At 45.6% G+C, this 26,724-nt stretch overlaps 1 protein-coding gene and 1 pseudogene across 9 annotated transcripts in view; both read right to left on the reverse strand.

Moving 5' to 3' along the window:
* Window positions 1-1,693: 1,693 nt before the first annotated feature.
* Window positions 1,694-18,897, reverse strand: LOC125687985 (intraflagellar transport protein 88 homolog; annotated as a pseudogene).
* A 2,172-nt stretch (window positions 18,898-21,069) lies between these two features.
* The window catches only part of LOC125687981 (intraflagellar transport protein 88 homolog), a 50,799-nt gene continuing 45,144 nt past the window's right edge, over window positions 21,070-26,724 (reverse strand). Inside the window, exons 21-24 of one of the 9 annotated variants that reach the window (XM_048933397.1) lie at window positions 26,602-26,708; window positions 25,262-25,322; window positions 22,033-22,128; window positions 21,388-21,606 (exon numbers count right to left, since the gene is read on the reverse strand). In XM_048933397.1, the coding sequence (XP_048789354.1) occupies window positions 21,485-21,606; window positions 22,033-22,128; window positions 25,262-25,322; window positions 26,602-26,708 (386 nt within the window). In that variant the 3' untranslated portion in view covers window positions 21,388-21,484. The other 8 variants (XM_048933399.1, XM_048933403.1, XM_048933398.1 and 5 more) reach the window with 8 other exon arrangements.

Here is a 26,724-nt window from a genome sequence, read left to right on the forward strand (position 1 = left end):
AACGGGATCTGTGACTGGGCAGCGTTCTCTGTGAAGCACGAGAGCTCCCACTGAAAGGAAACACCTGCCCAGAGAGGCCGAGAATGGAACCCCCCGCTTTCCACAGTGAGCCACGTTCTGCAGGCAGTGCTATTTGACAAAAGCGACGCACCAATACCTGAGTTTTGCAGGCGGGCGTTCATCACACCGGGCGTTGCGCACGCTTAGCTTCCAAAGCTCTCCGTCCGCTTGCTTTGTCGTACTATTTCTAACAGCACTTCGTGTCGGAAAGCCTGACGGGGCACATCGGCCGTGTTCCTCTCGGCGGGATTACCTCTCCGAGGAGAAGCGGGCGGCGGCCGCGCCACACAGCACACGGGCAGGACGATCGCTCCGAGGAGCCGTGCCGAAGGCCAGCTGCCCCGCGGGGGCCCGGCCGGGCGGCTCGGGCGGCTCGGGCTGCAGGGTGTGGTGGAAGGCGCCGAGCATGCCGGCCGCCAGCCGCCCGTACAGCTGCTCCAGCAGCTCCTCGGGCCGCTCGCCGCAGCTCCGGGGCCGGGCCGGGCGTTTGGGCGCTTTGGCGGCGTCCGAGCGGAGCGGGAGCAGCGCCGCGCACAGCAGCGCCGTCAGCACCTGCAACGGGCAGCCGTCAGCGGGGCCGCCGCCCGCCGCCCGCTCCCCCCGCCCCTCGCGCCCGACCCGCTCCCGGCCGCGCGGCCCCCGCCCGCCGCCCCTCCTCACCCGGCCTCGCTGCATGGCGCCGCTCGAGGAAGGCGAGGGGCGCGTGCCGCTGGCTGTCTCCCGGCGGAGGAGCAGCTGGAAACGCGCCCCGCGCCTCGCCGCATCTCCCCTGGCCTCGCGTGCCAGGAGGATCGCGGGCGTTCACGGAGGAGGCGAGCGCTCCGGCGGGGAGAGAGCCCGGCCCCGAGCTCGGAAGGAAACGAGCAGCGCGCGAACCGCAGAGCCGAGCGATGGGCTCGTGAAACACAGCTTTATTGTGAGGCGCGCTGGAGTCGGTGCGCATCGATCCCTCAGGATAAGCGCTGTTTTCTCCGAGAAGGCAGCTAAGGCGCTGACGTGCTTTACCCCTCCCCGGCCTCGCCTGGAAACCGTGCCGCTGCGCTCCTGGCAACAGCTGAGCCCCACGTGCGCCCTGCACGGAGCGGCACGGGCTGCCCCGGCCTCCTGGCCTCCCGCCTCGTGGCGCTGCCCTGAGCACGTGGCGGTTGGTCACGCACCTTCATGGGGCTCTGTGACCTCAGAGCCATCAGATCCCTGGGTACACAGGAAGGGTGTTCAATACATATTTATTGGTTTGATCGACACGTATCCTAGGAAAGAGCGACGGCACAAAGGAGAGGAACCAACCGAGGGATTGATGAATTCAAGCTTTATTGGCAGACAGACCTTGGAGACTGTCCCACAGGAACAGCGAGGGCCGGCGCTGCGCAGCTCTCCTCACCGATGGAGGGCTGCAGGCTGACACCAGCAGTTGCCGCGCTCCGGCCGCGTCCCCGTCCTGGCCTACAAGACAAAACAGCCCTCCACCACCACCTGTGCCCAGAGGTTGCTCACACTTGGTGTCTCCGGACACAGGTGCGTGACTGGGATGCAAGAGCCCGCCCCCCGGCCCCCCTTCTAAGGTCAGCCCTAGCTCCTGCCTGTCCTGTCTCATAGCAGCCCCAGCCCCAGGCCCAGGCCCTCCCCTCCCCGATCCCTTCTCACTTCAGCTCCTGCTCCGCTGCTGCCCGCTCTGCTCTGGGCTGCTGGCTCGCCGGCAGGGCCCTTTATATACCCGCTGGGGCGGGTTCCACTGTTCTAGCCTTTGTGACACTGCTGCCGCATCGCCATGGTGACTGAATAGCAGGCGCTGATGGAAGGCCCGCCCCTCACCTGCCTGCATTGGAATCTTCGCTTTCTGCAGTTTCAGTGCAGGAGTCAAATAACCCAAGCATCACTTATTTGTCACCGATCGTAAAACACGCTGTAGCTTCAACTCCAAAGTGTTTCATAGACGGTCCCATACACACAAAGTGTTTCAACATTTATTTCTTGAAAACTGGTACAAAACCACCCTGAAGAAGCTCTGCTTTGCTAAAAAGGAAAAAAGATTTTGAGTGGACCCACATTATTCCGGAAGCAAATCCTCTCCTAGTTCTTCATCAGCAAAGTCATCTTCCTCTGTTCTTTTCCTTGCTGCAGTTTTAGGTCTTTCTGCTTGTGGGCCAAGTGGGTCTGTGTAGGAAGCATCTGGGATTCAAACAAGGACATTTGAAACTGTTACCTGCAAGTACTTCTGGCTTGGTTTTAAACACCTCTAATCAAACAGGAGACTGCTTTCTAACATGACACGGCTGTCAAGGTATCTTCTTTGAAATGCAGACTAGAAAGATCACTGAAGGAGAAGAAGATACCACATTTGGATTTTTAAGATCTTTTTCCTGACCAAACCTTGCAGCAGAAAAACAGTATCATTGGGCCACGTTCCTTAGTACCTACAGATCCTTTAAAGGGAGCTCTGAACAATGAAACTGACGGCATTCATCACGATTATTTCATGGGGAAAACGCTTTCCTGATTGTGCAATTATTACACTGCTCTTCCAGTAACATCACCTTTCTCGTTCCCTTCTCTCTGAGGGTCTGGAAAATCGCATGGCATAAGATGCCCACTTGCCTATTGCTTTGCTGCTGCTGCTTTCATAGGGTTCACTTGTTCCAGACAAAGCTTTCAGTTTGGCACTCAGCCTTTCCCCTTTGCTACCACCAGCATCTGGAAGGCAAAAAAAAAACAGTGAAAAGGCAAGGAACTTGCTGTCATGTGCTGTGAAATCGTGATACAAGAACAACATAACTTCAGCTTTCTTTCCAACAAGATTTAGCGAGACCATCCTTTCATGAGGGAGACATGATAAACAACTGCTGAAACTCAGACGTGCTGTTAAAAATCCTTCAGGTTTTTTTTCCTTTTTTTTTTAATCACCAAAAATGTTAAGGGTATGTGCTGATGCAATCTCCTTCTAATGTGAAGGAAAAAGATCACAAGCCATCAATCTGATATTCACGTAGAGAAGAAACTTTTTGCGCTTATCGAACAAATGTGTTCAGATGTGGGTAAGCACTTCAGACGTAATGCTTCTTTTCCTCTCACCACACAAGAGTAGGCTTTATACTGACGCTCACACACATGTGAGTTTTTTGGGTCCATTTCCTTCCACTCCTTGCACTATCCATGCATATTCTATTTGTAGTCTTCAAAGTATGCTTTGCTGCATCTTGTGCTTCTTCTGTGTTAATTCACGTTGACAAAGCAAGGTTCTAAGCACACACCTTGCTGGCTTCTCTTCCATCTCAGCTTCCTTCACTGAGCACTTTTAAGTAACATTTCCTACAACAAGGAAGTCTGAACTATTAATGCCCCTACTACAAGTACAGGGGAGAAATACTTGCAGAAAGAACTTCTCCTAGGGATGCCAGGCACAGGGCTGGTAAGAGGAAAGAAAGAAAAACACGCATCGTATCTAAACTACTGGGAATGCATATGCACTTCCATTAGCTAGCAAGTACTTTCATTTAGCTACCAAGTCATAAACTAAGCATGATTCCACGCCTCCTTGGAGTCAGTAATGATGACAAATCTCCCGTGCCATGAAGGAAAATTATCCCTTTTGGTCTTGGCAACAACACTGTAAGAGATGAAACTGCAAATGCGTACAAATGTTTATTTTCTGGCAATGGAGACAGCAGTATTTCCAATGCGTATTCAGATCTTGAAATAAAGTAATCCTCATTTATACTTCATGTGCGTCTCCACGCAAGCTGTTTGCAGACACTTCTTAGGCTGAAAAATACAGATTCATAACCCAGAAACAATGCCAAACACTGGCTAAAATGATGGTTTAGTCTTTGGCTTTCCCTTCGTCTTCCTCAGCACACGGTAGACAAGCTACAGTGTAATCCTTCACGTTTGTTGCCACAACTTCTTCACTGATCATGTTCCCCATGTCAAAAAGATGCCATGCCTTTGACTCCACTGAGATACAGATGTATGTATAAATATATATATATATATCTAAATATACACCATACAAGATGCATATGTATGATATACAGACATACATACACACACTCACCACAACCTTCAATCAGGACTCTCAACAAAAATTTTACTCCAGGTTCAATACAGAACCTTCTTTGTACCTCTGCTTGTTTTCCCAGTTATTTCCAGGCAGGCTGGATCTTTGCCACTGACTTCATACAGCAGAGGCTTCCCAAACACGCTCTTAATACAGGCTTGTTCCCCAAATGCTTTTTTCCATTCTTTCACAAATTTGACACTGTATCTTGAGCATCACATTAAGAATTACTGCTAGGACAAGTTCGAGGTCAGTTCTGAGACTGAATGATGCAAAATAAAAATGAAAGCAGAATAGCAAGGAATAATTTCCTATCTGGGTCAAAATGGACTTTATTCCAGCTGGCCAAAGTAGCCGGAACTCTGGTAGTTTCCTCAGAACAGCAGAGGGGAACAGTCAGGTTTAACAGTATTAATGTCTCAGGATTTAAGAATGGAAGGGAAAAATCATTAGCTCTGCAATCTGTCGACTGCCTAGTGAGGAAAAGACTGCACAGGCAAGCGTCCAGATTTGCCTTCCTACAGTTTCACATTTAGGAACCTCAGCATTGTGGATCTCTGGGAGCAGAGAGACTTCACAGTCAAGAGAATGAGCTTTTCGTCAAGGAAGCCTCCAGCACTTCATCTCTGCCTTACTGGGAAACGAGAAAGAAGGAGCAAGAAGGTACACAGAGGTCTTCCAATTACAGGGTTGGTAGCACAAAATACTCTTGAACTCGCAACAAACACTACTGGATGATTCCTCAAGGCTTGGTTGTGTGCATTTATAAATGCAAGCAGGTTCCACAAACATTTTACGAAAAACTATTTTCTTTCAAATCCTGACAAGCCCGATATTTAAGCAGAGGCATTAAGTACTTACCTCCACCAGCACTTCCTTCCCTGCGGTTACGTGCACTGCCATCTCTGCCAGATTTAATGCGCTGCAGAACAGCGGAACGGGTTCAAAAAGAAGAGAACAGAGCCCCCATTCACTAATGTAAGTTAGAAATAATTATTACAAACCCCACCTAGCTTATTACTAAAACAGAAGAAGAACATTAAGTGGCGTTTATCCTACTGCCACTAATAAACTCTATGTTTTCAAAGCACAGAACTGTCCCCAAATCAGTGTTAAAGCCAATGTTTATGTAAAACTAGAGTCCTGTGAAATTCAAACAGACCATCTCAATAAATTGTTCTTCTTCAGATACAATTTATACAAGGAACATGCACAAAAAAATAGTTCAGATGAACCCCTGTGAAGCACAGCTGAAAAAACAGGCAACGTAGACCTCCTTGCATGAGTTCAAAGTGGCCTCTGCTCATTAATGTCTTGCAAATCCTGCAGGCGTGTTGTTATTGTAGCGTTTCAAGGGAGGTGGGGAAGTAAGGAAACGTATGAAAAGAACTATTCACCCCATAGGTCTGAAATTTTGAATGCCTGGCGTGGCACTGCAATGTACAGCAAAACTTAAATTGCCGTTGAGTGTTAAATGTAAGATGAAGGTGAAGGCAAACACTTCAAAAACTACGCTTAAAAACTCGGCTCTCTTGCTCAGAGGAAGGTACCATAAACATCTTCCAGCCGTGTTTCTTTAGAGCTATGTGAAAACTCTGACAGTTCATCAAAGCAATACCTCTGCCTCACATGGCAGAAATGGCTTCTCTTGGCTAAAAAACAAAGTTCTCATACACACATACTGTCAGTTACCAGGTGGCACATCTCAGAAAGGGACTGCTCTACGGTCAGGCACAAATAGTCAGCATTTCAAGCACTCATCTATCAATACAAGTGATCTCTGTATCCTACAGAATTCAGATGCTGCATGAAACGTGTGCACGCTACTGAATCACGTGTTCAGGACCATTAGTGCAGCTTCCCTCCAAGCTTCTCGCCAACAGAAAAAGGAAGAGCCTTTAAATCAAAAGTCACAGACGACATTCCAGAGGAGCTGAATTATGCGTGTGGCTCCAGCATTCCCAGCACAGCCACATAACCCATTTTTCACTAGTATTTAAAATCACAGAAAACCCAGTGCTCAACAAACATTCAGACAGATTTAATGCTGACCGCTCATGTAAAACTAAAGAACCCAAACCACCAAACATGAGCCTCTCCATGCCAGGAATTTCATACGTACTTTATTTGAAAGTGCCATCAATACTGTCTTAGCTTTGTCTGTGGTACGCGGTCCGTACTGCAGGAAGAAATAGGCTTACCTGCTCTCTTATCTCCTTTAATTTTTCCACTTTCTTCAGTTTTGTCAGATACTCGTGGACTTCTTTCAGTCCCATATCTGTGCAGAGACGAACTAAAAATCGGAGGCCTAATTGAAGAACAAACCACTGTGAGAGAAAGGCTTACAAGCAGCTCCAACTACAAATGCACCCTCCCCAGACTGGACATACTGAATGGCAGCACGGACCACTGCAAACAGCTGGGAATACAAGGTGATGCCAGTCCAACATCACTATGCAAGTTACGATGCTGTGCACAAATGCAACACTTTCTGTGATGCAGTGGCTACACCCACAAACAGTGCTAACGTCATTTATGTAAGCTGAGGATGCAAAACATGTTCAATTCCTTCAGCTCAGAATGCTTGACGAACATTTTGGAAACTGGAAAGTATAATGGTACTAACTTATTACTGAGGAGCCACTGTCAATAGCATTTTCTTAACAATAATTTTATACATGCCAAGTGAATCAGAATGGTTTGCTGCTTTTTGGGTTCTTTTGTTGCTCTAGTCCATTTTCCAAATATCAACTATACAGAATAAAAAACACAAAGAGCAAATAGAACTGCACAGTGGAAACAAAAGGATCCCTAACAGCAGTCATTGGAGATGCTGGACCAGACTCTTGAAACATCGATGCTATTCCTATGTGTTTATTTCTGCCTCAGAAGGATGTTGACAAGCAGGACACAAGCCGCTTCTCTCAACTTCTTTCACAGATATACACTTTTTAATTATTATTTTTGCACTAGGTTAGTTTTCTGCTGCTTTAAGGGAGCTGCAATTGTTCACTGAGGGATCAGGTCAGTATCAGAACAGCATAAGGAAGAAAGCTGGGAGCATACAGCCGGAAAGGGAAGAGTGAAGAACCATTATTTCTGCAGTAGAAAACTCTTAGATCAGCTGAATTTCTTGTCCAACCGCTGCCTCAATTTTCTAACTTGTTGAAACACCATTCAGAAAAATAGTGGCATTTCTAAAAGTTTCTCACATACTCCAAGTGAGTAATGAGAACGTGACATTTTGCCTGCAACCTGGGGAAGCCCTACTACTGAATTGATCTTGTACAACAGAACTGAATGCTTCCTCTTAGAAGCACCTTTGTTAAAGCAGAATGATACAATTTTGTTCTGAAATACAGTGAAAGCTCTTCCCGTTTCAATGTCAAAGCGTAGGCTTGTTGGGGACAACCTCGTTGTTGGCAATTAGTACAGCAGTGTGAGATGTAGGAGGACGTCACGGCAACCAGTCACAGGCCCTGTGTGCTCCAGGACTTCATCATTTAGACTACAGGTGTGACAGCTTCTGTAAAACATCTTTCTCGTCCAAGCGGTTTCCTGTAGCGCACTATGCAATTCTCTAAGGGTTTCCTGGAGACTATTTGGCCTACTGCACTTAGGAACTCTCAACCTCCTTTTGGAAGGACGGGCTTTGGTAAAAATTTTACTACACCTTTTTTCCTTCTTGGATCTGGAAATTTACAGCAGGAGTTCCAACTGGTGGGGACCAGAAGTCAAAATTACCAGAAGTAATTATAAAATGTAGCAAGTAGGCAAGAAAGTGAGCTCAGCCAGTCAACTACAGTCAGCTCATTTCCATATTTCTTCTTCAGCAGAACCCCAGTACTTCTTAAATCCCATCTCTGTGTTGTCACAAACAATAACCGAATACGGGGGCACAAGCTGGAACAAAAATGTTAGTTCAAAACAACATCTGGGCACAAAAACTACTTACATCGTATGGATCACCAACAAACAGATTTAAGGTAACAAGGTTTTCTTTGATGGTTGTACCACTCAATGAAACAACTTACATTCAACGTTCTCTGGGAATTTTTGGTGAATGACTTTGTACTTCTCTAGAGCTTTCTGGTAGTTACCTGCAAACAAAACAGACGTCTCCTACCAATGTTACCACATATTCAAAAAACAAGAAAAAAAAGAAAAAAGGAATATCTGAAGAGGAATACATACAGTTCGACAGCACTGCTTCTGTTCATTTTAATACATGATTTAATATTGTAAGACCAAATTTGAGGAAACCAAGCTTCACAATCATTAAATACTACTCAACAGCAAAAATTGAAAGCATTTGAAAAGCGTCCAGATTATTCTATGAAAAACAGCTTCCTGATTTTTGCCCTTTTTCTGCCTGCTAGAACCCTGCTGTCCTGTGATACATTAGGTGCATCCTGTACATGTGATACATCCTTACCTACACAGCATAGATAACACATCTAATGCCTATCCAAGGTTGCAGATAGATGGACTGCTCAAATAGAAAGGTGGAACTGCTGAGCTCTGCTGTGTTTCTTTCAATCAGAATACTTGCTTATGTCTCTCCCCTTCTCTTCTGCCCCAAAAGTGGTTTTCGCCAATCTAGTAGCAAAGTAATTCGCCTTCAATTTGGTTCAGCTTGATTAGCATGCAAAGGACTGACAGAGCTTGTGAATCTCAAATTCACCTCCATGATATCACTGACCAAAAAGTTTGTTCACATCTCACTGTTTTTATTTTCCTGACGTGAGACAGAGAACAACTGAATCTGCTCTGTGTTAAACATGATAAGCTGGAAATTTTATCAGTGACTCACGAATGAGGTAAATAAACAGCCAGGATTTCTTTGCTGGGAAAGCAGTTAATCTGCCTCTCCTTCAGTGGCACTGACTGCTATTAATTCACTGCCTTTCCCAGGTCCTGTTCCTTTTTCCATTGCTGAGTTCAATAACCAGAGACAATCCCTAATTTCTTCAGAGATCCAGTGCTGCAGAGTTCTAAAAAAGCAGAAGGAAGAGTGACCAAATGGGACAGCTCAAAAGGCGAGCCAAGATGATGTGATGAAAGAACCTCGATAGCTGAGGCACTTTCTGTTTTGCTTATGGACACGTAATATTCCCAGTAAGAAACTGCACAGTAAGACTGCTTGTGCAACACATGTACTACTGAAACACCTCAAAGATTACATCTCTTGTTGAAAACAAATGGGAATTAAGCAACTTCACAATCTAATGACTATGTTAGATCTATGTTATATCCTTATTTTAAGTACTTAAGAGCACAAGGAACGTTTCCTGCGTAAGTCAGTACAGGCATACTTCTCACACTTGAAAGACAAGTCCTGCTTTATTGCACACACGCAGAAAGTTTACAACAAAATAATACGTAACTGACATTTTAAACAAGATTTAGCACCAGAACTCACAGGAGACAGAAAAGATCAGAAGAAAAAAACAACATCAAAACATCAATCAAAACAAAATTTCTCAACTCACTGCAGAAAATGTTCCTGAACTTACCGCTTCTCCGATAGCAACTGGCAACCATCAGCTGCCACTTCACTTGGGTAGGTCTGCACATCAAGAAGACAAAGTTGGGCACACTGTAAGCACACAATAAATAGGCAACATATTCTGCACAGATTTGTAAAAACCTACTATGAAACTCCTCTGAAACATTCCACCCTAGTAGAGACTCTTCCTAGCAAGCAGCTCATTTGGTCAGTTCACACACAGTATATTTGCGTGTCATCTTCTCCTGTTCAGGGCTCAGGTTACTAGATGTAATTTTATTTCCAATCAATAATGATACTTATTCAGCAACTTATATCCTGACTTTCATATTTATCAATTAACACACTTAGATGATCTCAATAACAAATAACCACCCAAGTATCTGTGCTGTATTCTTTACTAATAATGGCAAAATCCCACAGAGAAACCATTTCTGTATGAAAGGCAGATGATAATCGTAGATAACCATGTAGAATTTCATATGTCAGTTATTCAAAACCACTTTGTAAGGTCCTGTATTTTGACCAAGCTCCTGTCTTCTGACTAAGCTTTTTGCATCACTTCCAGGGGACACGATGCCTTACAAGGATCGACTACTGCAGCACCGATTGCTCTTCATGTTACCTTTGCCATTTGCACACATTTGTTTGCTGCACCAACTGGTTGACCTGGCTTTAGTATTTTACTGCACCTATATCTGCACATTTTTATATCCTTCCCTACACACAGTTGAGTTGAATTACTTTAAATGAAAAGCTGGATTGACAATAGAATCCTATGAACAGCTTCCTACAAAAATAAGAGTTTGAAGACATTTTCATGAGGAAAGAAGGAGCCTCAAGCAGAATGGAAGAAAGCAGTCTGCATCTGAGGATCTGCATACTATCGATGCCATTTCTCCAAGCTGTCAGACTGACATTAAAATCAGGAGCACAGTCTTAATTTGATTATTCAGAATAAGTTAATGTGATTTCTCACTTAGGAGCAATGCGTCTGTCTCACAATCTCACTTTTCTGACTTAGAATACAACGTGTTCCCTACTGCATTGCTGTGTTTAATGACAGAGGATAGAGAAAAAAGGTTCTAATAGCTAATACCATCTCGGGCCCTTTCTTAACATTGAAATAACACAGAAAAAAACAGAAACACCACGTAAACAAACAGAGATTTGGGGAAATTTACATGGTGTTCCAAAACAGTTTGCTCTGACACTTGCTTACAATACTAAAGTTATCTCTGAGTGCAATCATGGATGTCTGATCACAGAATTTTTAAATAGACATAAAAGAAGAATTACTCACAGGATAAGTGCTGCTCTCTCAAAGTACTCAATGGCTTTTTCACAAAACTGGGTGTCAATGCAATAGGCTCCAAGCCATTCAATGACCTCAATGTTTGAAGGGAAATAACGGTACGACTGACAAAATGGAAGAGGTGAAAGAAACACAACTGTAGTGATAAACAACATCTGTATGTCACTTCTGCAATATCTGACTCAAGTGTTTCATTCCCCAGCTGCCAAAAATACGTTCTATGTGAATGGAAGCAGTGTACTACGCTCAGCAATCCTGAGGAGGAGGGAAAAAAAAACAGTATGCCACGTTTTCTAATTGCAGAATGTATTTTAGAAGTTACCTGAGATAAGTCTGTCACATTTTCCATCCAACCTGACTTGAAGTACTACTTACACAGCCTGCAACAGCTACGATGTGTACTTATATCAGGTCTATCTGTGAACACATTACCTACACTGGTAAACAATGCTACCTAATACAATTTCACACTCAAATCACTCTGACAGAAAACTCACCTACAAGCATACTGTTCCAAGAAATGCATATGTGTGTAAAGCAGATTCTTAGAAATCTCCACTGAAACAGGCACCAAAATTACAACCATGTACAACTCCACCAGCACTCAGAATTGCAACGCTGCTCATCCTCACGTTACATGTACACAAAAAGAACTGCTGGACTACAAAATGGCTTCTTGCCTTATTCCCATTTCAGAAACCAAAGCATCTCTAGAAATCACTGCCAGCTTGAAAGGAGAGAGGGTGTCTCATTTGAGGCAACTGTGCATACTTAATGCCTAGCAATCAAACACAGACACATACATTGATCTCCATATCCATCACACAGGTACACCTTCCAACTCATGCTGTCAAGTTAAGCACCTTTAAAATCACATTGATTGTACCCACTTCTAATCTCGAGTGTCAGAGTGAGTTTTAAATGGAAACTGTTAGGGCCCAATGTAAACAACGACCACTTGGGAAAGAAAAGTTGGAGGTCGTATGCCAGGAGGAAACACAGACTAAGTGCTTCCTTGGGACCTGACTACAAAAATTACATTTTGTCAACTACCTGCAACCCCCACCTGACAAAGGCCATTCTTTCTTCTTTTGGATGACATTTTGAACAGTTTAAAGGAATCAGTCGTTAACTTGACACAGAAAACTACGGCACTGTTTTCTTCAATTAGGAGAAAGTAACAGAAAGCAAATACCTCATAGTAATAATGATAGGCTTGGGATTTATCACCTTCCTTGTCATATAATTTCCCTAGTTTTGAAAGCACATGTGGGTCAGTTGGTACTACACTGATCAACTGCATGAGCCACTCTATGGCTTGATTGGGATCTTCCAAGATTTCATAGCTGAGTTTTCTTCAGTTAAGGAACAGCATTAGGAGCATAAGGAACAGCAGTGATGATTTTTTAATTTACTCAGATTTCCAACTAATTTATATAATATAATCCACATACTAGATAAATATACTAGTCACTGTAGTGGGGATGCATATTGATAGAGGGTTTTTTTGTCTGTTTTAAACACAGACTTTTAATCATTTCTTTACCGTGACACCGAGCTGAGCAGTGCAGTGGACACAATACCAGGAAGGGAAGTCATCCAGAGGGACCTGGACATGCATGAAAAGTGGGTGCACAAGAATCTAAGGAGGTTTAACAAGGCCAAGTGCAAGGTGCTGCACTCGGGTCAAGGCAACGCCAGATACGTATACAGGCTGGGAGAATAACTCCTTGAGAGCAGCCCTGTGGAGAAGGACTTTAGGAGTGCTGACGGATGAAAAGCTGGGCATGAGCCAGCAGCTCATGGGAGCACACAGCCCAAAAGGCCAACAGCATCTTGGGCTACATGAGAAGAGAGCGGGCAGCGGGAGGGGATTATCCCCTTCTGCACTGCCCTTGCGAGGCCCCCCCAGGAGTACTGCGCCCAGCTCTGGGGCCCCCAGCAGAAGGGAGCAGCTGAAGTGGCTTCAGAGGAGGGCCTCAAAGAAGATCCAAGGGCTGGAGCACCTCTCCTGTGAAGACAGGCTGACAAAGCTGGCCTCATTTAGCTTGGAGAAGGCTCCGCACTGATCTCGTTGCAGCTTTCCAGTAATGGAAGGCAGATTACAAGCAAGAGAGGGACTGATTTTTCACACTTTCTGACAGTGACAGGACAAGGGGGAATGACTATCAGCTACAAGAAGGGAGATTTACGTTAGACATTCGTTTGTGGATGTCCCACCTCTGGAAGCATTCAAGACCAGGATGGATGGGGCCCTGGGCAGCCTGACCTAGTGGCTGCCAACCCTGCCCACAGCAGGGGGGTTGGAACTGGATGATCTGTAAGGTCCCCTCCAACCTAAGCCATTATATGAATCTATGATATTTTCTTCATCATCAGCAAGTATCTTTTGCCAAAAACAAGAAAAATGGATCAGAGGCTTCAGCTGCTCTTTCACCTTAAAAAAAAAAAAAAACAACAAAATTGGGCTTAGTTGTAGCTTTTATGTCAGCCAATAATTTCACTTCTATTTTAATAAGAGTCAAGTGTGAGAATCATTTCTCATCTATTTCTGACCTTGACACTTGAGTTTGTATTTTGTAATACATCATTTTGTCCTTAAGTAATTGATGAAGCAAAAGTGCTATCCTTAAGAACAGACTTTTGCCTACCAAGAAACCTTCTGCTGTATGGCTAAGAAGGACAGCATAGGAAATGTTGAATTCTGGCCCAGACTACAGAAGCAGCTTTCATTTTCACGAGGCCTACAGCACGCTCTCCCCTCCTCAGCCACACAGCAGCTCCCACCTGCAGTACTCTGAGCTACAGCTACTTCCAAACACAACGTTAAAGTTTCTGCTGAACCCTGTTTCTCATGGAAGAAGCCTGCAATCACTGTTGGAAAACTGTTTCACGTATCTGCGGAGCACAGAAATTCTCCATCTGATCCAATTGTAGTGTATGCTTTTGTACATGGGCGAGGCAAGAAATACAAACCATAATCCTCTGGCATTTTTGGAGGTTGCTGACTGTCTCATCTCTTACTTTCATTCTTAAAAGTGCACTGCAGCAATTGGAATCTGTTCTGCTTTAGGGACAGTTTTATTAGGGTTTGCACATGCTCAGAAACAGTGTTAAACAATGTTCAACTATAGCATACCCCTGGTGATGTGTGAAGCCAAAACATAACCCACCCTGTGCTTGGCTTTCCAATCTGTTTCTGCTTTTGCAGCGCTGGGAGACAATTCCTTTCTTACACGTACCACTAGCCTCAGCACAGCTTCCCAGCAGAACAGCACTTTCATTACACCTATTATTTTTTTCCTTAAGGCTTATCCAACTGTGCTTACAGGTATGACATTATTATCAAATTAAAATCAGCTGCATTTTGAATACTCCAGGACACACTTTAATACTGACCGTCAATGTTGAGCTATTCCCTGATACACACGCTGATTAATGCAGCAGGAGCAGCATTAACATATTTCTCCACTTGCTTCACTGGAAATGTCACAGAAGGTTTAAGTTCCGGCCTTGTTTTTATAAATATCAGACAATCAATCTAGGGACAATCATCCTCATCATAGTGGATGCTACAGTAAATTTCTTAGTCTTCCTGACATGGCTTAAACACGTATTTCAGCTGATACGAGTTCACCAAAGGCATCATCCCTCATCATGACACAGAAAAGGATACATGGCTGCTATTTGGTGAAGGACCTGAGCACTGTTTCCAACTATTGCATGGAGTTTCAGGAAACAATCCAAAGCCCCATCTATTCTGTTTAACTTCTTGTATGTTAAACCTAACAAATAAAAATAAAAAAGGGGACAACGTAAGCGCAATGGGAAAAAGATGGATTCAGCTCATTAATTAAGAGAAGAACCAGGAGAAATAAGTAGGGACATGAAAGCCAACAGCGCTGTAACTGCCTTGACACCAGTGATCTCTATTACTTACATCATCCTTACAGTTCTTTAATGCTTTCCGCTGTTACAACATTAGGTGATAAAGGCAAGGAACACCAAGATAAGCAAAGACCAAGAACACAACTCATCTCACTTTTTGACCAAGATGAATGAGGAAAAGGAATGGCTCCCAGGAGCACAATGCTGGCAATGGTTGAATGCTGCTAAAATGAGCAGGGTTTGGTAGATAGGAATATCTATGTCCATTTTGATAAACAAAGTGACTTACCATCACCAACTGGTAACTGCAGATGAGTTCATGGTTTATTTTTTGTAGAAGAGACAGGAAGATCATAGACTACTACAACATCAATTACTGAATAAAGTCCTAACAATTACTATACATACATACACAAGGAAAGAGTAAAAGCCAGATTCTCAGAAACACTAGCATTACCTTTAGACAAAAACTCAATCACAAAAGCATGTTTGGCTTACCAAGGTTATGCAGTGCTTCAGTGCAAGAGCAATCATTCCTGAGAGCCTCTTTATAAAACTCAGCTGCTTTTTCGTAGTCTTCATTTGCAAAAACGGTGTTTCCTTTGTTAGTTAGTGCTGCTGGGTTGTACCTATCAGAACTGACAGCTAAATCTGCATAGGTTGTTGCTTGTGCCAATTCCTTCTCCTAAATGAACAAAACCAACACTGTATCAGTCATTTCTCAGTTAGTTTTCCTGCACTTCTGGCTTCTCATGGGTACCACGAGAGTAGAATTTCAAAAGATTAAGGATGACAAAAATTACAGACTCTTCAAGCTGAAAATATTCCTTATGTATTTCAATAATCTCTTTAAAATTTCAGAGAAATTAGCACTTGAGACCTGTAACAGTTTTTGCCATGAGATCAGATCAGCATAATATTCACCAGCAGAAACTGCCCTCAGGGCTCCAGTGACTGCTCTGACTCCATCTGCATTAATTGCACTCACAACTTGGACAGCCAGGAAAGTCCTGACAAGGAGTTCAGGTGTCTTAATTTTGAAGTGAACTGCATTCATTGCAACTTCTACAGTAGACATTTCACTGAGATTAACTGTTCTCTCTCCAGTACTACGTTACCTTCATGAGCAGCATCAACACAATCATGGGGCTTGCCTAAATTGCTCCTACTGTTGCTGAGAAATGTGCTGCGGCCACATAAGATGTCTCTGACAATACCATAGGAAAAAGAAAGGATGTGAAAAGTTACTATACCTGGTTAAAATCCCGTTGTCTCAGATAAGTAGTGATTTATTTATCTCCAGGTCGTTGGCTAACTCTACGTAGTGGGAAGCTTTTACTGCTTCAACACACCTGCAACAGAAAGAAATCTGATGCACAAAATGTATCTTGGCAAAAGCCACTCCAAGGTAAACTCTTGCTGCCAGTTCCTTTTCCCAAAGGGGTTCTTAGCTATTCCTTTTTTTACTTCAATACCTCAGCCTCAAAGGGGGAAGAGAATCTGTCCTGACACCCAGCCAACAATTCCACACATCTCACTGCGGAGTTCTTTAGTCAGCCAGAACAGGTATGAAAGACAACATTCTACTTAATGGAAAGCGTTTTGTGGAGTGCATGAAGGAAACTGAGCACCTGACAAACTGAAATAAATGAACTGTCTTAAGATCCCTTGAAGGAGAAAACAAACAAACAAACAAACAAACTACAGAGCAAACAAATCGGCCTTCCTAAGCATGTGCTAGGTTGCAAAGCAACACAGTAATGTTCACAATACGTACTGCTCTGGGAAGTCCAAAGGCAGAAGCAGGGAAATGACTGAATTCTATGACATTAAATCATCAGACACCACCTTGTGGGCTCTGGCAGACAAAGCACGTCATCAGTGTGAGAGATTATTTCATCATTTCAACTTAGTGTAAGTTACTTAGTTAATGAACTAGAATTATAAGCCCTTCAGTGTTTGTAAATACTCCTAATTGGCCAACAAAGGGCAAAGCAAGGAAAGTTTCCTTCTTGTCCTAATTGAATTTCCTGTCCTAATTGAAGTTGGCTTTTTTTTTTTTTATTTTTCCTTTCAAGAAAATAGAACTCTGATGTAAGAAACACAGCAGAAAGCAAAAGCTAAGCTGTAAATCCAAGGAGATGTTATCTCACACGTACATACACAGAAATATTACAGTTACAAATGAAAGGCAAATAAACGTTCCTAACATGTCGATACCTGTGTTCCATACCATGACAAGCCTTCATTACATTACCTTCTAACTTAAAGACCCATTGCCATTGTGCTCTGTGTGTACATGGACATCATGTCTGCTGAGACTTTGAGCAGGCTCTGCAATTTTCAAACTCAGCTCCATTGGACAAAGCTTCCCTTGTGCTCACAGCCAGCAGATTAGAACATATTTCATCGCCGACTTTCACTGATGCAACACAATTCTTTTTTAAACACAGAATATGCTCTGGTTTTTCCTCCAGTGCATTACAGAGTCCAACTGAATACAGCCTGCACCCTACCCTTGTGATGTGCAGCAAACTGCACTCTCCAGAGCCCTCACGTTCATAACCAACCCCAGACTGGCATGCAGCTTAGACAGAAAGAAGCCGTGCTGAGCTCTTACCAGTCATAGCCCGCAGCAAAAGATGGCTCAAGGACTGGTGCTATCAGTTTAGCAGCTGCCATGATATAAGCCTCTGCCATGGACTTCCTAAGGTAAAACAAACAAACACTAACCAACTGTAAAACCAACACACAAACACATCACAATGTCAAAATCAGGTATGCAAGAAATAACCAAACCTTGCTCTTGCCCTTTCCTGCACTCGGGAGACAGTCTGACAATTCAGTCTAACCTGCTGCTACTACTGCTGCCTTGTACCTTGACAATGCTCTCACTTCTTAATGTTTTCCTTGCCCTGCACACGGTAGCCTCATTAAACAAACAAACAACAAAACAACAACCTGAAGCTGCAAGTTTTAAGCAGCACAACCCACCACATATGAGGGAGAAGGCTTATTTGTAATACTTTCAGGAACAAAAACCTACAGCATCACACTCAAGAAGGAACAGACTCCACTACTACCTCTCACCTTCTATTTGTCTTAAACGGTCGTTTTTGATGGCTTCAATCAGTCGATTTTGGGCAGGGGGGTTGGAGATTCGTGATCCTTGAGGTTCCTTCCAACCCTGGCCATTCTGCGATGCTGAGATTCTGTGATTTGTATGTGGATCATCCTGGAAGGGGACAAAACACCTGCAAACAGTTATGCCAGTACACGTGCATCTTCACTTGACTGTAAACATACATATATGCAGATTACAGCATCTACGGTGTGACTTACTTCCCACATTTCAAAAGCTGAACTCAATTTAAAGCAGTCCTAACGCTAACTATGAAACCTCAAGTTTGACACCACAGCTACTTTCACCCCATTTCATTCCCATCTCAGCGGGAGCTGTGCAGGAATCCTGATGCAAGTCTGAAAGAGTGAAATTCACGTTTGAGGCGTGTGCCATTGTGGCGCAGAGGAAGCACAGGAACACAGAAACACCAAGGTTGTAAAGACCTCCGAGATCAGCCAGGCCAACTGCTCACCTGTCACCCCTATTTCCACACTAAATCACATCCCTCAGTACAACATCTACATGGAGAGGACCACTTGCTCTTCTCACACAACACTGGCTGAGAGCACTTCTGGCCATCCACCAAACAACCCTGGCAGTCCCAAGAAACAGCAGCAGGAAACACCTGGGATTCCTGCAAGATGAGCAAAGGGCAGCAATTTGTGGGGAAAGACTGAAAGAATTAAACGTAGGGAGGCTGCTAAAGGTCTCTCACACAGGAAAGAGCGGTACGCAGATCTTCACCATACCCTTGCCATGGAGAAGACATGGCCAAGATCATGTCAGAGGAACTGCCTGTCCACTGACAAGGTGCACTGCGTCACAGTGCGCTTTCATGAGGGCCGCGTGTCCTTTTTGGAGATACACAACAGCTCTGAAGGCATCTGGGAGACTGCTGAGGGACTGAACGCGCTGAACAGCCGTCCTCTGAACACGGTGCAGCACAGCTGCTTCTGCGGGCGCTCCTTGGCTCTGCCTGCACAGCCTGTGAAACAGCAGGTTGTCATCATCAAAGCTCATCGCTCTTCATAAAGGGCAATTCTGTCCTGCACGCTTTCCAAACGCATCTTGCAGTGTCTCACAGCACCAACGATGAAGGAGAAACGGGATCTGTGACTGGGCAGCGTTCTCGGTGAAGCACGAGAGCTCCCACTGAAAGGAAACACCTGCCCAGAGAGGCCGAGAATGGAACCCCCCGCTTTCCACAGTGAGCCACGTTCTGCAGGCAGTGCTATTTGACAAAAGCGACGCACCAATACCTGAGTTTTGCAGGCGGGCGTTCATCACACCGGGCGGTACGCACGCTTAGCTTCCAAAGCTCTCCGTCCGCTTGCTTTGTCGTACTATTTCCAACAGCACTTCGTGTCGGAAAGCCTGACGGGGCACATCGGCCGTGTTCCTCTCGGCGGGATTACCTCTCCGAGGAGAAGCGGGCGGCCGCCGCGCCACACAGCACACGGGCAGGACGATCGCTCCGAGGAGCCGTGCCGAAGGCTGCCGGACGTACGGCCGCACCTCACGCCTCGGGCTCCCACCGGCTCTCCCCGGAGGGCTCCTCCCGCCGCCATCGCCCGGCACCCGCCCGTCGGACCCCCCTCGGCGCCCCTTCCCGCCGCGCAGCCTTCGGGCCCGCCGCCTCCCGGCCGCCTCCAGGCCGCCTGGGCACCGCGGCACCCGCGCGCACCCGGAGCCCGGCCCCGCCGCCTCCCGGCCCCACCCGGCGCTCCCCCGCCGCCCGTCGGTCACCTGTAGGCCCAGGGCGAGGCGCTGCGCAGGTTGACGGGCAGCCGGAACCTCTTGTCGCCGCCCTGCCGGGCCCCCGCGGGGCAGCTGGCGTTGCGCTGGCGGCCGGGCGGCTCGGGCGGCTCGGGCTGCAGGGTGTGGTGGAAGGCGCCGAGCATGCCGGCCGCCAGCCGCCCGTACAGCTGCTCCAGCAGCTCCTCGGGCCGCTCGCCGCAGCTCCGGGGCCGGGCCGGGCGTTTGGGCGCTTTGGCGGCGTCCGAGCGGAGCGGGAGTAGCGCCGCGCACAGCAGCGCCGTCAGCACCTGCAACGGGCAGCCGTCAGCGGGGCCGCCGCCCGCCGCCCGCTCCCCCCGCCCGACCCGCTCTCCCAGCCGCGCGGCCCCCGCCCGCCGCCCCTCCTCACCCGGCCTCGCTGCATGGCGCCGCTCGGGCCGCTCGAGGAAGGCGAGGGGCGCGTGCCGCTGGCTGTCTCCCGGCGGAGGAGCAGCTGGAAACGCGCCCCGCGCCTCGCCGCATCTCCCCTGGCCTCGCGTGCCAGGAGGATCGCGGGCGTTCACGGAGGAGGCGAGCGCTCCGGCGGGGAGAGAGCCCGGCCCCGAGCTCGGAAGGAAACGAGCAGCGCGCGAACCGCAGAGCCGAGCGATGGGCTCGTGAAACACAGCTTTATTGTGAGGCGCGCTGGAGTCGGTGCGCATCGATCCCTCAGGATAAGCGCTGTTTTCTCCGAGAAGGCAGCTAAGGCGCTGACGTGCTTTACCCCTGCCCGGCCTCGCATGGAAACCGTGCCGCTGCGCTCCTGGCAACAGCTGAGCCCCACGTGCGCCCTGCACGGAGCGGCACGGGCTGCCCCGGCCTCCTGGCCTCCCGCCTCGTGGCGCTGCCCTGAGCACGTGGCGGTTGGTCACGCACCTTCATGGGGCTCTGTGACCTCAGAGCGATCAGATCCCTGGGTACACAGGAAGGGTGTTCAATACATATTTATTGGTTTGATCGACACGTATCCTAGGAAAGAGCGACGGCACAAAGGAGAGGAACCAACCGAGGGATTGATGAATTCAAGCTTTATTGGCAGACAGACCTTGGAGACTGTCCCACAGGAACAGCGAGGGCCGGCGCTGCGCAGCTCTCCTCACCGATGGAGGGCTGCAGGCTGACACCAGCAGTTGCCGCGCTCCGGCCGCGTCCCCGTCCTGGCCTACAAGACAAAACAGCCCTCCACCACCACCTGTGCCCAGAGGTTGCTCACACTTGGTGTCTCCGGACACAGGTGCGTGACTGGGATGCAAGAGCCCGCCCCCCCGGCCCTTCTAAGGTCAGCCCTAGCTCCTGCCTGTCCTGTCTCATAGCAGCCCCAGCCCCAGGCCCTCCCCTCCCCGATCCCTTCTCACTTCAGCTCCTGCTCCGCTGCTGCCCGCTCTGCTCTGGGCTGCTGGCTCGCCGGCAGGGCCCTTTATATACCCGCTGGGGCGGGTTCCACTGTTCTAGCCTTTGTGACACTGCTGCCGCATCGCCATGGTGACTGAATAGCAGGCGCTGATGGAAGGCCCGCCCCTCACCTGCCTGCATTGGAATCTTCGCTTTCTGCAGTTTCAATGCAGGAGTCAAATAACCCAAGCATCACTTATTTGTCACCGATCGTAAAACACGCTGTAGCTTCAACTCCAAAGTGTTTCATAGACGGTCCCATACACACAAAGTGTTTCAACATTTATTTCTTGAAAACTGGTACAAAACCACCCTGAAGAAGCTCTGCTTTGCTAAAAAGGAAAAAAGATTTTGAGTGGACCCACATTATTCCGGAAGCAAATCCTCTCCTAGTTCTTCATCAGCAAAGTCATCTTCCTCTGTTCTTTTCCTTGCTGCAGTTTTAGGTCTTTCTGCTTGTGGGCCAAGTGGGTCTGTGTAGGAAGCATCTGGGATTCAAACAAGGACATTTGAAACTGTTACCTGCAAGTACTTCTGGCTTGGTTTTAAACACCTCTAATCAAACAGGAGACTGCTTTCTAACATGACACGGCTGTCAAGGTATCTTCTTTGAAATGCAGACTAGAAAGATCACTGAAGGAGAAGAAGATACCACATTTGGATTTTTAAGATCTTTTTCCTGACCAAACCTTGCAGCAGAAAAACAGTATCATTGGGCCACGTTCCTTAGTACCTACAGATCCTTTAAAGGGAGCTCTGAACAATGAAACTGACGGCATTCATCACAATTATTTCATGGGGAAAACGCTTTCCTGATTGTGCAATTATTACACTGCTCTTCCAGTAACATCACCTTTCTCGTTCCCTTCTCTCTGAGGGTCTGGAAAATAGCATGGCATAAGATGCCCACTTGCCTATTGCTTTGCTGCTGCTGCTTTCATAGGGTTCACTTGTTCCAGACAAAGCTTTCAGTTTGGCACTCAGCCTTTCCCCTTTGCTACCACCAGCATCTGGAAGGCAAAAAAAAACAGTGAAAAGGCAAGGAACTTGCTGTCATGTGCTGTGAAATCGTGATACAAGAACAACATAACTTCAGCTTTCTTTCCAACAAGATTTAGCGAGACCATCCTTTCATGAGGGAGACATGATAAACAACTGCTGAAACTCGGATGTGCTGTTAAAAATCCTTCAGGTTTTTTTTTCCTTTTTTTTTTAATCACCAAAAATGTTAAGGGTATGTGCTGATGCAATCTCCTTCTAATGTGAAGGAAAAAGATCACAAGCCATCAATCTGATATTCACGTAGAGAAGAAACTTTTTGCGCTTATCGAACAAATGTGTTCAGATGTGGGTAAGCACTTCAGACGTAATGCTTCTTTTCCTCTCACCACACAAGAGTAGGCTTTATACTGACGCTCACACACATGTGAGTTTTTTGGGTCCATTTCCTTCCACTCCTTGCACTATCCATGCATATTCTATTCATAGTCTTCAAAGTATGCTTTGCTGCATCTCGTGCTTCTTCTGTGTTAATTCACGTTGACAAAGCAAGGTTCTAAGCACACACCTTGCTGGCTTCTCTTTCCTCTCAGCTTCCTTCACTGAGCACTTTTAAGTAACATTTCCTACAACAAGGAAGTCTGAACTATTAATGCCCCTACTACAAGTACAGGGGAGAAATACTTGCAGAAAGAACTTCTCCTAGGGATGCCAGGCACAGGGCTGGTAAGAGGAAAGAAAGAAAAACACGCATCGTATCTAAACTACTGGGAATGCATATGCACTTCCATTAGCTAGCAAGTACTTTCATTTAGCTACCAAGTCATAAACTAAGCATGATTCCACGCCTCCTTGGAGTCAGTAATGATGACAAATCTCCCGTGCCATGAAGGAAAATTATCCCTTTTGGTCTTGGCAACAACACTGTAAGAGATGAAACTGCAAATGCGTACAAATGTTTATTTTCTGGCAATGGAGACAGCAGTATTTCCAATGCGTATTCAGATCTTGAAATAAAGTAATCCTCATTTATACTTCATGTGCGTCTCCACGCAAGCTGTTTGCAGACACTTCTTAGGCTGAAAAATACAGATTCATAACCCAGAAACAATGCCAAACACTGGCTAAAATGATGGTTTAGTCTTTGGCTTTCCCTTCGTCTTCCTCAGCACACGGTAGACAAGCTACAGTGTAATCCTTCACGTTTGTTGCCACAACTTCTTCACTGATCATGTTCCCCATGTCAAAAAGATGCCATGCCTTTGACTCCACTGAGATACAGATCGATATATGTATAAAAATATATATTTATCTAAATACACATCATACAAGATGCATATGTATGATATACAGACATACATACACACACTCACCACAACCTTCAATCAGGACTCTCACCAAAAATTTTACTCCAGGTTCAATACAGAACCTTCTTTGTACCTCTGCTTGTTTTCCCAGTTATTTCCAGGCAGGCTGGATCTTTGCCACTGACTTCATACAGCAGAGGCTTCCCAAACACGCTCTTAATACAGGCTTGTTCCCAAATGCTTTTTTCCATTCTTTCACAAATTTGACACTGTATCTTGAGCATCACATTAAGAATTACTGCTAGGACAAGTTCGAGGTCAGTTCTGACCTTGATTATCCTCTCATCCTCTTGATGTTTACAACTGCTTTTCTCCAGTTGTGCTGACCGAGGAGGGGAAGAAATCCCTTGGAATTAGTGGAGTTTTCAGTGAAAGTTCCTGATGTGCTCAACCTTCTTAGGGGGTGACACCTTTCCTTGTTTCTTTCCAATAGTATTTGGAAGATGGGATATTTCTGTCTTTACATAAAGGATTGCCTTGCTTGTCATTTAAATTCTCTGTTACTAAATTCCTGCTGCTACCTGGTCCTGCCTTTATTTTCCTATTTTTTATTTTCCTACTAAGACAGGTAGACATCATGACAAATGACTGCTGTAAGAAGAGAGACCCTTTGTGCCCTCTGCCTGGATGCTTGGGGCACTGTTTTGACTGCCCTTGCAGTGACTACCCTTACCTACTCTGCCTCTACTTGACTGATCATCAGAGAGCTTATGTTAGAAAAGAGATCCCAGACATTTCCATCCTTTTCCGTTACCAAAATAAGGAACTTCACCCTGAGGATTATTTGGCCTAAGGCTCAGATCAGGTAGAATTCAGTTCTAGGCGAATTGTATTTTTTCCTACATAACAAGATGTGATGTAAAAGCCTCCCTGGTGAAACTGCTGAGCTAAAATAAGAAATGAGAACTCATGAGAATCCAGTACTAATTCTTACCCCTTAGAGAACTCAGTAGAGCAGCCTTCCTAACTACTAAAGCATTCTAAAATATTCCTTTTACCACAATGCTAGTAATTTTCATTACCCTATAGAATGGGATCAAGGCAGTAAAACTTTTGCTATGTCAGTGGATAAATACAATTACCAGCTAGTTTCCAGTTAAGAAAAAAATGCAAGAAGTGCTTCACTGAAAAAGGAAGGGAATACAATTAAGAATTTCTGGGTGAGATCTTTTATGAGACTGAATGATGCAAAATAAAAATGAAAGCAGAATAGCAAGGAATAATTTCCTATCTGGGTCAAAATGGACTTTATTCCAGCTGGCCAAAGTAGCCGGAACTCTGGTAGTTTCCTCAGAACAGCAGAGGGGAACAGTCAGGTTTAACAGTATTAATGTCTCAGGATTTAATAATGGAAGGGAAAAATCATTAGCTCTGCAATCTGTCGACTGCCTAGTGAGGAAAAGACTGCACAGGCAAGCGTCCAGATTTGCCTTCCTACAGTTTCACATTTAGGAACCTCAGCATTGTGGATCTCTGGGAGCAGAGAGACTTCACAGTCAAGAGAATGAGCTTTTCGTCAAGGAAGCCTCCAGCACTTCATCTCTGCCTTACTGGGAAACGAGAAAGAAGGAGCAAGAAGGTACACAGAGGTCTTCCAATTACAGGGTTGGTAGCACAAAATACTCTTGAACTCGCAGCAAACACTACTGGATGATTCCTCAAGGCTTGGTTGTGTGCATTTATAAATGCAAGCAGGTTCCACAAACATGTTACGAAAAACTATTTTCTTTCAAATCCTGACAAGCCCGATATTTAAGCAGAGGCATTAAGTACTTACCTCCACCAGCACTTCCTTCCCTGCGGTTACGTGCACTGCCATCTCTGCCAGATTTAATGCGCTGCAGAACAGCGGAACGGGTTCAAAAAGAAGAGAACAGAGCCCCCATTCACTAATGTACGTTAGAAATAATTATTACAAACCCCACCTAGCTTATTACTAAAACAGAAGAAGAACATTAAATGGCGTTTATCCTACTGCCACTAATAAACTCTATGTTTTCAAAGCACAGAACTGTCCCCAAATCAGTGTTAATGCCAATGTTTATGTAAAACTAGAGTCCTGTGAAATTCAAACAGACCATCTCAACAAATTGTTTTTCTTCAGATACAATTTATACAAGGAACGTGCACAAAAAAATAGTTCAGATGAACCCCTGTGAAGCACAGCTGAAAAAACAGGCAACGTAGACCTCCTTGCATGAGTTCAAAGTGGCCTCTGCTCATTAATGTCTTGCAAATCCTGCAGGCGTGTTGTTATTGTAGCGTTTCAAGGGAGGTGGGGAAGTAAGGAAATGTATGAAAAGAACTATTCACCCCATAGGTCTGAAATTTTGAATGCCTGGCGTGGCACTGCAATGTACAGCAAAACTTAAATTGCCGTTGAGTGTTAAATGTAAGATGAAGGTGAAGGCAAACACTTCAAAAACTGCGCTTAAAAACTCGGCTCTCTTGCTCAGAGGAAGGTACCATAAACATCTTCCAGCCGTGTTTCTTTAGAGCTATGTGAAAACTCTGACAGTTCATCAAAGCAATACCTCTGCCTCACATGGCAGAAATGGCTTCTCTTGGCTAAAAAACAAAGTTCTCATACACACATACTGTCAGTTACCAGGTGGCACATCTCAGAAAGGGACTGCTCTATGGTCAGGCACAAATAGTCAGCATTTCAAGCACTCATCTATCAATACAAGTGATCTCTGTATCCTACAGAATTCAGATGCTGCATGAAACGAGTGCACGCTACTGAATCACGTGTTCAGGACCATTAGTGCAGCTTCCCTCCAAGCTTCTCGCCAACAGAAAAAGGAAGAGCCTTTAAATCAAAAGTCACAGACGACATTCCAGAGGAGCTGAATTATGCGTGTGGCTCCAGCATTCCCAGCACAGCCACATAACCCATTTTTCACTAGTATTTAAAATCACAGAAAACCCAGTGCTCAACAAACATTCAGACAGATTTAATGCTGACCGCTCACGTAAAACTAAAGAACCCAAACCACCAAACATGAGCCTGTCCATGCCAGGAATTTCATACGTACTTTATTTGAAAGTGCCATCAATACTGTCTTAGCTTTGTCTGTGGTACGCGGTCCGTACTGCAGGAAGAAATAGGCTTACCTGCTCTCTCATCTCCTTTAATTTTTCCACTTTCTTCAGTTTTGTCAGATACTCGTGGACTTCTTTCAGTCCCATATCTGTGCAGAGACGAACTAAAAATCGGAGGCCTAATTGAAGAACAAA

Source organism: Lagopus muta, chromosome 1 (genome assembly GCF_023343835.1).
Source record: "Lagopus muta isolate bLagMut1 chromosome 1, bLagMut1 primary, whole genome shotgun sequence".
NCBI lineage: Eukaryota > Metazoa > Chordata > Aves > Galliformes > Phasianidae > Lagopus > Lagopus muta.